This window comes from Gymnoscopelus microlampas (assembly GCF_963454915.1).
Source record: "Gymnoscopelus microlampas genome assembly, chromosome: 1".
Taxonomy (NCBI): Eukaryota; Metazoa; Chordata; class Actinopteri; order Myctophiformes; family Myctophidae; genus Gymnoscopelus; species Gymnoscopelus microlampas.
This window is the reverse complement of record NC_139962.1, coordinates 24299055-24312624: the sequence shown is the minus strand read 5'-3', so window position 1 is coordinate 24312624 and position 13570 is coordinate 24299055. Positions and strand designations below refer to the sequence as shown.

The 13570-nt window shown below is 41.5% G+C and overlaps 3 protein-coding genes across 3 annotated transcripts in view; 2 read left to right on the top strand and 1 right to left on the bottom strand.

The window, feature by feature from the left end:
• pabpn1l (PABPN1 like, cytoplasmic) lies at positions 1-3442 on the top strand. Its single transcript, XM_084064172.1, has 5 exons — positions 1-357; positions 1316-1383; positions 1473-1579; positions 2028-2115; positions 2833-3442. Exons 1-5 carry the CDS (start codon positions 276-278, stop codon positions 3154-3156), a joined length of 669 nt encoding a protein of 222 aa, XP_083920298.1. The 5' UTR covers positions 1-275; the 3' UTR covers positions 3157-3442.
• Positions 3443-3506: 64 nt separating this feature from the next.
• On the bottom strand, positions 3507-5976 carry trappc2l (trafficking protein particle complex subunit 2L). Its single transcript, XM_084064184.1, has 5 exons — positions 5920-5976; positions 4949-5121; positions 4025-4112; positions 3756-3835; positions 3507-3662 (listed from the first exon to the last, which is right to left on the bottom strand). Exons 1-5 carry the CDS (start codon positions 5950-5952, stop codon positions 3617-3619), a joined length of 420 nt encoding a protein of 139 aa, XP_083920310.1. The 5' UTR covers positions 5953-5976; the 3' UTR covers positions 3507-3616.
• A 716-nt stretch (positions 5977-6692) lies between these two features.
• The window catches only part of galns (galactosamine (N-acetyl)-6-sulfatase), a 33065-nt gene continuing 26187 nt past the window's right edge, over positions 6693-13570 (top strand). Inside the window, exons 1-5 of the mRNA XM_084063491.1 lie at positions 6693-6820; positions 8855-8978; positions 10435-10509; positions 12356-12458; positions 13104-13247. Of these exons, the coding sequence (XP_083919617.1) occupies positions 6704-6820; positions 8855-8978; positions 10435-10509; positions 12356-12458; positions 13104-13247 (563 nt within the window). The 5' untranslated portion in view covers positions 6693-6703. The remainder of the gene's footprint in view (positions 6821-8854; positions 8979-10434; positions 10510-12355; positions 12459-13103; positions 13248-13570) is intronic.

The following is a 13570-nucleotide window of genomic DNA, read 5'->3' as shown; positions in this document are numbered from 1 at the left end:
TTTGGCATCCGTAGCCTAACAAAACACTCTCCGCATTTTCACAGGGAAATAATGGGGTAGCAACGGTTCTTCTGAATCAGATCATTATTATAGATGCAGATCTGTCTAGATCGGAATTAAATCGAAAGCTTGCTGCAGTCGTTGTGTATGTATGTGTGTGTGAAATATATGCTACTGCTAGTAGAGACAGAGGTCTAGCAGCAGCAATATCAGGTTCCATTCCTGTATCTATCCAGGAGCTGGCGGCCATCAAAGCCAGGGTCCTGGAGCTGGAGATGGAAGAGGAAGCAGACAAGCTGAGGGAAGAGGAACAGCAGGCTGCCGAGATGCATATGATATCCAGCAATTCTCAGCCTGGTAAGACAAAAGACTGTCTGCAGTTACAGTACATGCAACATTGGTTTGCTTTTTAGGACTGTTGCTGTCCTGTTATGCTGCACTGCAACTGAAACACTGATGTGAAAGCTTGCAGGGCCCTATTTGATCCATAGGTGTGTGTATAGCATAGCATAGCAGCCTTCAGGTAGGTGAGCTAGCCCAGTGGTCCTCAACCTGTGGGTTGGGGTCCCTACATGCTTTTGGGTGGGGGGGTCTCCCAGATGACAGTGAAGTGACAATTTAAGGACCTAAGACTTCAACAAAAAAAAGGAAGAAAAGAAAGAGCATTACTGTATCAAAAATAATCAACAAACTACTATAAAAACTGCTCAAACATTGGCCAAATTGTCAAATAATATAAGAAAGAGGCAAATATTGTGAACATAGCCGAGAGGCGTTGTGAGCTTGTAGATCTGCTATTTTCACAATATTTATCTGTGGTACCGAATGCCTCAACTCCTACAATTCCAAGTGCTTGTCAGGGTGGAGGGTCCCCAGTTCAAATATGATTATTTGTGGGGGGGGGGGGGGGGGGGGGGGGGTCACGGCCTGAAAAGGTTGAGAACCACTAAGCTAGCTGAAGTCTTGGCCATCTGGTTTACACCTGGGCCACAGCAATGTGGAACAACACTCCACATGTGCCTCATCTCTCTGCCCAATGAGATGAAGCAGTGAGTGCCAGGGTTCCAGAAGGGTTCATCTTCTTGCCCATGGTTATGTTCTGGCACTGTGCTTCTTTTCATTTTTTAATTCCTGTGTGTCTGTCCTTGGTGCCTCCTTAGAAGGGAGCTGGAATATGAGATTATCTCAGATGATAATGTAGTGCGGAAGATGCAAGCACAGATTATGCAATGAATTGTTAATTTCAAGCTGCAATTCCTGTATACATTCTCTCCTGTTAATTTGTGTGATGCAACGTGTTTGTGTCCTGCTGCAGGATTGTTCTACAACATGACCCATGAGGAGAGGATAGATGCCGACAACAGATCAGTCTATGTGGGAAATGTATGCCTTGTTTATTTGAGCACATTGTTCTAAAGCCTGTACAGCATCTTCCAAACATTTGTTCTGATACGTTGCTCAACACTCCCCAGGTAGACTATGGAGCCACTGCAGACGAGTTGGAGATCCATTTCAACGGCTGTGGACCTGTCAACAGAGTGACCATCCTATGTGACAGGTTCTCTGGTCATCCCAAGGGGTGGGTTAAAAACAACTGCTGGTAGCCTACTCGTGTTAATTGATGCATCACTGAGGATAATCCTGTGATTTCTAACTTTTTGCTTTTGAGCTTTTCATGACTGCACAGAACACTATTTTTATTTCATGTCAGCTAATGCAGTGGTTCTCAAACCTTTTCATGTCAAGGACCCTCAAATTAGTATGTATTTGGCCGTGGACCCTCATATGATTTTTTTTTTGTGTTAAAATGTTGTGTTTGTGTTAAAATGTTTAAAAAATACCCCCCCCCCCAAAAAAGAAATCAAGATAAAAAAAATATCTAACTCATTTTGCTGGGGACCCCCTGGAACCTCCTCAAGGACCCCACTTTAACATTCAGTGAGCATGGATAGTATATTATAATGCATTAATTGTATAGTATTGAGTCCCATTGTTCGTCATGACATTGTTCTTCTCTCTTTTCACAGCTTTGCCTATATTGAATTCTCAGATCGGGACTCTGTGCAAACTGCTATTAGTTTGGATGAGACGTTGTTCAGGGGCAGAGTCCTCAAGGTGTGTGTCATTAACTTTGGTCTTCAGCAGGTCTACTGGTCTAACATGCCGTTAAAGACCTGTTTACCTTAAGTGCAAGGACACTTTGGTAAAGGTTTTTGTAGTTACCTTGCCATGACTTGACTCCAAAGGTGGGCAAGATATCACAATTTGCACCATTGATTAGAAATGTATGATTCAAAATATGCTCCTCATTGACTTTACAGTGAAACAGCTTTGTCACTCTTTTAGCCCATAAATGCAGCCGATTCTGCCAATATAGAACATTACAAAACTGGTGCATTTTCTTTTAATAAAAATGTCAACTTCCTTTTATTGGGAAGAAACCCTGGACTGGATCTGGTTCAAATAGTAAAGTCAACAGGAAGTAGACATTTTTATAAAAACAAATATATAACGCAGCACCAGGTTTTGTGATTTTCTATATTGGCAGAATCAGCTTTGTGTTCCTTTACGGGCTAAAAGAGTGACAGAGGGCTGTTTTGCCGTACAATGAATGTAAGTCAACAAGGAGCATATTTTTAATGGTACATTTCTATTCAATGGAGGAACTCTTTTTTTAATATCTTGCTCACCTTTAGAGTTGCATCATGGCAAGGTGTTAAGTACACAACCCAAATCTATTAAGTGTCCTTGCATTTTTTTCTTTACAATTCAACTACCTCAATTTGTACTGACATCTTTGGTTTTATTATTTCCATGACCTTTGACCTGCAGGTGATGCCTAAGAGGACCAACATGCCAGGGATTAGCACCACAGACCGAGGCGGCCCTCGAGGCGGTCGCGCCAGAGGCAGAGGCTTCCGCCCGCCCCGCTTCCAAAACAACTTTCAGGGCAGGTTCCGGTATCAATCAGCGAGGCCGCTCCATCAGGTGCCACATCCTTACTATGGGGGCTCCTCAGTGGGGAAGAGACAGTGGGGACACATGGAGTACCGTGAGCAGACCCCCAAACGTTATCCGTGCCTTCTTCTCATCACCCCACCGTCGGAGGAATTGGGAGCCGGGCCGAGTGAACATCACTATCCTCAGCAGCGTTAACATGTGGGAGGGGGGGTATATAAGCCTGACACATTCAAGGAATTTCTGGTTTAAATCATTGCTGGGTTGGGTACTGTGTAATGTCTAAGAGACAGTGGACAATATGAGTTTGGCTTTCCTATTGATCAAAAAATGATTTGGTTGAGACTAAAGGAGCAAAGTTTGATTCTTGAATTCTTTTCTTCGTGCCAACAAATACATTTGCCCAGGGGAGACTATCTGGGTTACTTTTTAGCATTGTGAAAAGAAACGAATAAATAAAACAAATGACTTGATCACCTAATTTGTGCTCCATGTGTTTACAATTTATTTTTTAATTTGTTTTACAGTGTGAATAAATGACCCATGAATGCACTAGAACAGTATTTAATGAACTTAATGCAGGCAACGGTAAGGACATTATTTACAGGGGATGCAGGGGTAGGAGAATGACGCGTTGTGAACTTGTAGATCAGCTATATCAGCTGGCTTGTACCATCATTCCAGATACCATTCCATCAAAGGCCCTGCAGAAGGGAGTCGTCAAAGATCGTTATGCCAGTCTCACAGGAAAATAAATGTTAGGTTTGCTCATCATGAATTTAAAAGAAAAAACTCACTTTGATTGAATTGGGTCCCCTGGATTGTAGAATGGGTTACACATCACATCAGTAAATGAGTTGTGTAATTTTCTGAACATCTGAAAAACAATGTAGCCTAATTAGGCTTCATAAACTGAGAAGCATGCAAACAATCATTGGAGATGTCTCAAGTTTATTCCATGTTTAGATCTGTTTATCCATAACATACTCGCCCAAGAGAATTAAATTGAACTGATACTATCAGCAGGTTTATATTTTATTGTCAAATGGGGGAAAAAATGACTTACACTCCTAATCTCATTGTCCCGTAAAGATGTATTTGAGGAGTCCACAACAATGACAAACTTTACTTTAGAGTTGGTCACGTAGCCATATCTGGTTTACAAGTGAAGGACTTCACAGATTAAACAAGAATACAGCAAGATATATGGTTTCTAGTAGCCATAGAATGGCTGTGGTATTACATTTCATGTTCTTAGTATACAAAGCCATAGAACACATCCATCCCAGGGAGGGGAGTCATTGCAGCGGCACTCTTAACAGATAGCGCTGCATATGTACACTACTCATGCAATAATTGCTGTGATTTGGGGTCAGCTCTTGTCATTTAAGAAAAGTGGAGATATTTTAATAAATACATGTTTTATGCCAGAACCTTCAAATGGACAGTTAGATGACAAGAGCTGACCCCAACTGTCTCAGCAATTAACTATTGGGAGAGTAAGTACACATGCAGCGCTACAGGTTAGAATGCCACCGCAATGACTACCCTCCCCGGGAGGGCATGGATGTGTTCTAGAAGAGTGGGAACCATTTTTTCCCCCAGAAGATTTCGGGAGGACTGGGCACTTTTTGGGGAGAATACAGGGCATTACTCTGATTAACAAGTTGCAAGACTCACCAAGCCAAAAACTTTGGTGTAGTCATGGATGCAGACCTGAATTCAAAGTTTTGGTGCCCAGTTTTTCTGATGCCCACTCTGTCTGTGTTAGTGCCTGGGTTTACCAAGTGCCCACTCTTTTGAGGCCCCCACATTTACTATGTAATACATGTAGATGTATTATGTAATATCACAGCCATTCTGGGGCGAGGTTTGTAGCCCCAATCTTTGCATACAGTTTGCACTACGGATAGTGACGTCAAATATTGAGTGAAGACAATCTGACAAACAAGAGCTTATCAAAATGTCTAACACGTTGTAAAATGGATACACTTTGTAATCTTCAGTGGGATAGAGCAACCCCAGATACAGCTCCCTCTGGTCTGCCATGGCTTTTCCCACTGCTGAGATCTTCTCTTCAACCACATCCAGAGAGGTGTGGACTGTGTAATGAAACTTCAGCTCATTCTGAGTGGGAACACTTCGAATATACAACGGGTAATTCTAGAATAATAGAGAAATAAACAGATGAGCATTAATACAAAAGAACAAACAGTGGTGTAAAGTAACTAAGTACGTTTACTCAAGTCCTGTACTTCAGTACAATTTTGAGGTATTTATTTTACTTTACTGGAGTATTTGCAATTTTCTGTTCTTTCTACTCTCAGAGGCAAATATTTACTCCACTACAATTATTTGACAGCTTTAGTTACTTTGTAGATTTAGATTTTTATTACAAAACATACATTACCCACTTCAGCCCTATATACATTTCGGCCATTTGAAAATAACCGATCTACAAGCACGCAATGCGACACATTTTGAGCTTATGTAGATCTACCATTTGTTTTACATTTGACAACTTGTGAAATGGGACATTCTGCATAATGAGTACTTTCTATTTTTGGTATTTTAAGTACATTTTGATACCGATACTTTTTTTTTACTTTTTTTTTTTTTTTACTCATGTACATTTTGACTTCTGGACTTTTAACAGAGTTTTCTACATTGCAGTATTGATACTTTTACTTAAGTTAAAAATAGTACCTTTTCCACCGCTGGCATAAATACAAAAGAACAAACAACCAAGTTGTACATTGTTCCATGGAACTAGGCTAGCTTGTAGAAATAAGCTAATGTTGTTAGCTGTGTAGGTATAGGCGGCTAGACGTGTTGTATGCGACCACATTACTAAGAATCTAAATCAGTCGAAAAGGAAGATCATATGGTTTAAACAATACATCCGGTGAGAAGAACCTATACAGAAATTAACCAAAGTCAATGCAAAAGCGTAATGTTTACCTCCTTTGCGATGACTGCTATGCACACCGCCATATTGTTCTCCTACTGAGCTGTCACATCATGTCACGTGATTGTCACGGGAAAATAACATTAGAATTAAAAGCCCCCCCCCTTCTCTATCAACTATGTAAAAATGTTTTTTTTTTAATCATGATGTATATTTATAAATTACAGCTTTAGATATGATATGTGGTTGGACTTTTCATTCTTTATGCGTAAACGTTGCGTTAACATCGCTCACGAACAGTTATACTGTACCCGGATACATCATAGTTATACTGTATCTGAGTGCAATACACCCCCCAACCGATAGGGTCGCGTAGTTGAAAGCATATGATATGAAGGACATTTTGAGAAAATGGCCACCGATCGGATTAAAATGCTTTTTATTGAACAATACGGAAAATACGGGTACTTAGACACGGGCGTTTTAACTTGGTACATCCGTGGCCGTGGGATAAGCACTTTATATTTTAAATCTGAACGTGTGTATGTGATGTACGGGTTGTAAATGGAGAAAATTCAAAAACCAGGAACAAGTTGCGCCATGACTGTCATGATATGACAGTCATGTTTCAGGGCTGCTTGGACTCGTTGCTTGGAGTGCTTTTCATTCTTTATGCGTAAACGTTGCGCTACAGTCGCTCATGATGTAAGTACTGTAGTAAGGAACATAGATATATATATCTATGGTAACCACCCACTTCCTGACTTGTGGTCACATGACCAGAGAGCTGCTGCTGGTGCTGTTGTAGCAGCTTCACTGTAGTACTGCTGCCCTGCAATGTATGGCTGGTCTGTTCAAACTTTGTCTCTGTTCTCATGTCTACTATGTGGCTGCTGGACCGAGAAGCCCTCAAACATGTCGACACCAAACATCATCATCATGCTTATGGATGACGTAAGTTTATTTTTATGTTGGTTTCTTAGTGAATGAGTGCTATGAAGAACTTAGTTGTGTGAAGTGTGAAGTGTGTGTGTGTGTGTGTGTGTGTGTGTGTGTGTGTGTGTGTGTGTGTGTGTGTGTGTGCCTGTGATGCCTTTGTAAATGTATTTGATTTGTGTCTGATGATGTTGAATATGTGATGCAATTTTTATCTTATTTGTGTCTGTTTTTATTTTGTGTCTGTTTTTATAATGTCCATTATATGGACATTATAATGTCCATATAATGTGATTACAGAATGTTTAAAAATGGAAATAAAATTCAAAAAGTAATCAACAAACTATACTAAACAAACTGGTAAGAAAGAGGGAAAACATTTGATAATGGAGAAATTACCCATTTTTAAGCTTCATTTGTATAGTGTTCCAGTTCCAATTTTGTCTGCTCATTTCTTAGTGTCATCACTTCCAATTTCACTTTTTTAATCTATATCCTGATTGAGTTCTCTATCCTGATTGGATAAAATTGGAAATGAAACTGAAACAAAAATGCATTTTCTGTTTAATAAAGAGGTGGAGACACAAGGAGACTCCTGTTACTGCACAAACACTCTAGCAATGAGTACTATCAGAATATAGAGCTATTTAACACTTATTTTAACCAAAAAAAATCACTTACCCTACCTTTTTAAAGTTTACACACAAAAAACTCGTTTAGCTGGTAGAACTTGATCTCTTCCTGTCCTCAAGTATGGCCCTTTTGCTCCTGCAATGTAAGATGGAAGCACTGGAAGCGCTTCCCCAGAGTTAGTGTCGAAGTGTCCTTGAGCAAGACGCTGAACCCCTAATTGGTCTCGATGAGCAGGTTGGTGCCTTGCATGGTTTCCTCTGCCATCGGTGTATGAATGCGTGTGTGAATGGGTGAATGGCACAATCAATATAAAGCGCTTTGGATAAAAGCGCTATATAAATGCACCATTTACCATTCACTGTCTGTACTGATGAGACCCAATTATTGAAATCCCAAACATGGAATATACTTGGACCATGCCACATTTAATGCCTGTCTCAGGACTGCCACCTGCCATGTATACAGTGGATAACTTCCCAGTCTCCAGGTTTTCAGTATAGCTAACCACTTTAACCCTGACATCCCAATGTTGGGCATGTCTTTATAGGCTAAAAAGAAAAGAAAATTACTGATCTACAACATGCTGTGATGTGTTGTGAGCGTGTGGATCGGCTTTCCCCCCCAAATAATATTATTTATATTTATTTGATAAGTGGCTTGTTTTAAAATTTGCAGCGCTGTGGAATAGAGTAGACAATATGGCACACCAGGAGTCCATTATTATATATTTAGGGCTAGGCCTATGTAATTCTGGTAATATTAGTTATTTGTAAAGCATATTTAACTATTTGCACAGACTTGAGGCAGCTATTAGCAATAATTTATTTTAGCTGTCTTGTTGTCTTCACCTGATGCAATTGTGTGTACAGGTACCATGTGCAATAGGCCTTCTAAAAATGTAATGAGCATGTTACTTTACGAGTCACCAAAGTTATTCAAATGCATTTTTATATATTTCTACATTATAATGAAGAAACATAATAGGCTATATAACATATAGGCTACGGACATGTTGATGACCCCTGGGTGGGAGGGGCGGAGGGCACTTGACAACACTGCATCAGGTGAAAAGTGAGACTAAAACTGACTGATGGCAGCCAACTCATTTAAATTATAATTATAAATAACAATTATGATAGTGAAATTATAATTATTTGTCGAATGTTCGTCTTGATAAGGGCCACGGATGTTGGGCAGGCCATAAAATATTATTCTTATTTTTATTTATTTTTGCCTTTTGGGAAAAGGGCTCTTTGAGGCAAAAGGGCAGGTGCTCAAGCACCCAAAGCCCCCCACCTCTGCACGTGCCTGCTGGGGGGGTTCACATATGATTATTTTGGGGGGTCACGGCCTGAAAACTTCCTGCTGTAAGTGATGGAGTGGTACTTAAGAATGACAGAAAGTTGACATTTCCTCTAGATGGGTTGGGGGGACCTGGGTGTGTTTGGCCAGCCCTCTAAAGAGACGCCCAACCTGGATGCCATGGCAGCACAGGGGATGCTGTTCCCCAACTTCTACACAGCCAACCCACTGTGCTCCCCCTGTGAGTCCGCATTACACAGCCCACATTGTTTGCTGTACACCAGTGGTTCCCAAAGTGTATTCTATTGTTGACTCTATTCCATGGTTTGACTTTTCAAACGGATACAAATAAAAAAAAGTAACTGATTTGAACATCTTCATTTATTGTGCCTGAAAGAAAATGTGTTCCTGCTTTCTCACAATCGCAAAATATCACTGCATCTTAAATGTTTACTTTGGTAATAGTTACAGTATGCAGGTGTTACTACAGCATTCCCAGCATTGATGAGCCTCCTACACTAATGACACACACCTGAACTATACAGTTGGACTTAATCAAAGCAAAGTTGGAAGACATGCATAAGCACCTGAATTCAGCTTTGTCTGTTGGGATAAAATAGTTATTGTGGAATAAATGATCCATCAGCAAGCTATGATAATCATACCTAATTTACACATTTTTACACATTTGTCATGGAAGGAAAAGTCCTTTTGCACACCTACTGAGATGGACAGGTGTGCCGGAGTAATGAACTTGAAGAACAAAATAGGGAGTCCCGCACACTGTCTTCACTTACAAAAATGTATTAATAGGGATACAAAGTTTCCGTCACTCGGACCTTCTTCGGGCAACGTCATGCAAATAAACGAGGGAGATCTGTCCTCAATATTTATACAAATAATGCAAATGCATCACTTATCTCCAATGTAAATCCTTAGCTCCACCAGGCTGAAAATGTATAATTTCACCCGTTTGTGTGTATGTCTGTCTGTTTGTCTGTGCACGCACGCAGCCACTAGGCCAAGGACCTCCACCACACATTTATAAAATCTACCTCATGGCGCTATACCTCTAGAACTGTAGGTCTTACAATAAAAACAATTCTGTCATTTTTCATTTTCTTCAAAACACACTTTTTCCTACTCCTACAGATGTTGTCCAAAACTCGCACAAATAACACCATAGATCATGAATACAACATTCAATCAACTCCAAATTGGAATTGCATGTTGAGGGACCTCTTTAGAGTGACCTCCAAACCCATTTTCGCTTCTGACCATAGATGGCGGCTGACACGAATGTGAAAAAGAAACGTTGTTGTAACGCCATTTCCCCTGCAGCTTCCTCTGGTCCTGATGGCTGCAACCCACAACTTACACAGCCCTGGGTAGGCCACCTAGCCTGGCAGAGAGATGCGTTAGCACCCGTTTATAGTTATTTCTGTAGCTGGGAAGATTAGATTAGATTAGACCAGATTAGATGTCCTTTATTGTCCACAAGAGAAATTCATTTTGCTAGCAAGACGACGAATTAATACACCACAGTTAAAAGACAACACAGTAAAAGACAGTAAAAACTGAGGTAACCATAACTATTAGGAACTATTTATTAGGACTCTAGTAGCTATAACTTACTGAGAATTGTAATGTTTTCAAAAACTCCAGCGGAGCTCATGCTATTTATCTTGTTATTACAGCTAGAGCTGCATTGCTCACAGGGAGGCTGCCTGTCAGAAATGGATTCTACACCACCAACGCCCACGCTAGAAATGGTAACTCTTCAGTGTATACCTCCCTGCATACATAGCCTTCAGTTGTAGATACTTTCTTAGTGCATAGTCCACAATTGTACACACAGTAAAATCACAGCAAAAGTGTTGATTTATCCATTTGATAACTCAGAGTTGATAAGCAGACCTATTTCATCCCACGGGGGAATTTCTAAGTTTTCAACTTAAAGAGCAAAAAAAGTCCCACACACTGTCTTCACTTACAAAAATGTATTAAAGGAGACATCCGGTCATTTTAAGTGTTATGTTTGATGTGCGTCAAATCACTTACCGACGTAGAAATGAAAATCGCGTGACTCCACAAATCCCCCTATCGACCCCCACCGTTGGCACGATAGTAGGATGCTGGATAGCCCAAATTCGCCTATTTTAACAAATGCAAAGTCTGTTTTTTTGCTTCTAGTACTCATTGTTGAGTCTCATGATAATGTAACAGGCGCTAAAACTCAGAGAAGCTAACGGCTAATAACAGAACGAGCTAATGCTGGGGCTGCTTATCTCTCTGCATGGCAGCCCCAGGTTGCCAGGTCGGGAGAGAAACAGGCAACCAGCATTAGCTCGTTCTGTTATTAGCCGTTAGCTTCTCGGAGTTTTAGCGCCTGTTACATTATCATGAGACTCAACAATGAGTACTAGAAGCAAAAAAACAGACTTTGCATTTGTTAAAATAGGCGAATTTGGGCTATCCAGCATCCTACTATCATGCCAACGGTGGGGGTCGATAGGGGGATTTGTGGAGTCACGCGATTTTCATTTCTACGTCGGTAAGTGATTTGACGCACATCAAACATAACACTTAAAATGACCGGATGTCTCCTTTAACATGGATACAACGTTTCGGTCACTCAGCAGTTTTCAACTTCACCCTGCTGAGTGCTGAGTGGAGGGGGGGTGGGGTTAGGGGTTAAGTGTCTTGCTCAGGGCTCGAACGTGTGTTTCCTCCCCAATCTCAGTAGACACGCCCTCTGCTTCGCCCCTAGTCAGAGATAATTTACGATTCTGTGCCCATCGGTACATAACTCGGACGGGACTGAGTAGGCTCAAGCGAACTTTGCAACGTTCAGCACGGCAACTCGAGTGCTGTGGTGCTTCTCGTGGCTCTCGTTCGCTTGAGACTGCGCCCCTCCGTCGCGCTCCAAAACTATACTTTATCGGCGAAAAAAAGTAGTCTGAGGTTATTTGAAAAAGTAGTGGTGTCAGCGGGAGTCGAACTCTGGAGGTGTGGGTTGGGAGTCTAGTGATTAACGAGGCAAACCACTGAGGCCAGTGCTGAGATTGGGTATTCGAGCTGTATTAGTATGTGACAACGCCCACCGTTCCCAACTCTTCTAATGTAGAGCGAAAGAAGCCCCGCCCAGTAGGCGAGGCTACTGAGATCGGCGAGGAAGCACCCGTTCGCCTCAGGGACACTTCGACACATTGCCAGGGCCAGGAATCGAACCTGGTATCTTCTGCTTCCCATTCAGCTATGGCCGGCCTTTACATTACCGCTGAGAATGTTACTGTGCAGTACTTGTATGTAGCAGAGTCCTGGAAGGTTCTGGAATGCTGTGTACAGTGCACACTAACTGCCCACTAACTTAACTTCACACTAACTCTCTCTTTTAAAAAAAAAATATATTCTTTGGGCTTTTTCTGCCTTTATTGATAGGATAGTAGGCTGACAGGAAATGGGGAGAGAGATGGGGGATGACACACAGCAAAGGTCGTCGGGATCGGGAGTCGAACCCACGACACGCTGTCGAGCTGTATTACCAGCATGTGGTATGCGCCTGGACCGCTAGGCCAGCGGACGCCCCAGACACACTAACTCTCTTAACCTTTGCAGCGTACACACCTCAGGAGATCGTGGGAGGGATCTCCAAGGATGAGATTCTGTTACCACAGATGCTGAAGAAAAGGGGATATGTAAGCAAGATAGTTGGCAAGTGGTGAGTTGATATTACTTATTGAATTTAACTTTTAGAGGTTAAATAAGGATTCTGGAGAAAGATGCATTGTAGTCTTAAGTGGTGGACAGTACATTTTGATTTCTTTGTCTGTAGGCCTACTTTACTTGAGTATTTGTGTTTTTGGATACTTGTGACTTTCACTCCACTACATTTCAAAAAGAAATACTGTACTTTTGACTCCACTGCATTTCTAGGAAGGGGAAATTTATATTATGAATTAACTACTTGAGCCTTATTTCAAATATAGTGAAAATGGCACATCTACATCTATTGCTATTTCTCCTGGAAAATATTGGATCTTTCTGGGAAAATTTCAATACAGCAATGCATTGATATTTAAAAGAAAATGTACTTAACTTTTGAATACATATAATATATGTACTTGTACTAAGTACTTCAGTACTACAACCTTTACTTGTAGTTGAGTAATATTTAACCAGGTGTATGTATACTTTCTGGGGTTGAGTACTTGTGCACAATCCATGTTGCCCACAGTTTTAATGGGCTAGTAGTGATTAGTGTAATAAACAAGGAAAGTAATGACAACTGGGACCACTTGTCTCAAACGAGCTGTTCAAATGATGGCATTGTCCTTCTGGTTTGTGTGAATGTGCTTTATCTCAGGCATCTTGGCCACAGACCGCAGTACCTTCCTCTGGAGCACGGTTTTGATGAATGGTTCGGTGCCCCAAACTGCCACTTTGGCCCCAACAACAGCAGCTACAGGCCCAATGTCCCTGTGTACAACAACTCTGAGATGGTTGGCAGGTAGCAACACACACACACACACACACACACACACACAAACCTGGGCTATGCACATACTTTTGGGAGAGCAGGTGCACCACAGATATAGAAACCTAGATACCTCATTGGCCTCTGCAGTTCATTGGAGCGACGTGCTTGGTATGGTGGCCGCCATATTTTCGGGGGGCACGGGCACTGGCCAATCACAGCGTGTTGACTACTGGCCAACCACAGCGCTCTTTTCCAGGGCTTGTCAGTAGTCTAGTTGTCCCGCCCCCACCTGCCTCTGATTGGCCTACTGAACGCCCCTTTCTGTGACGCACACGGAAATTTCCTCTGTCCCC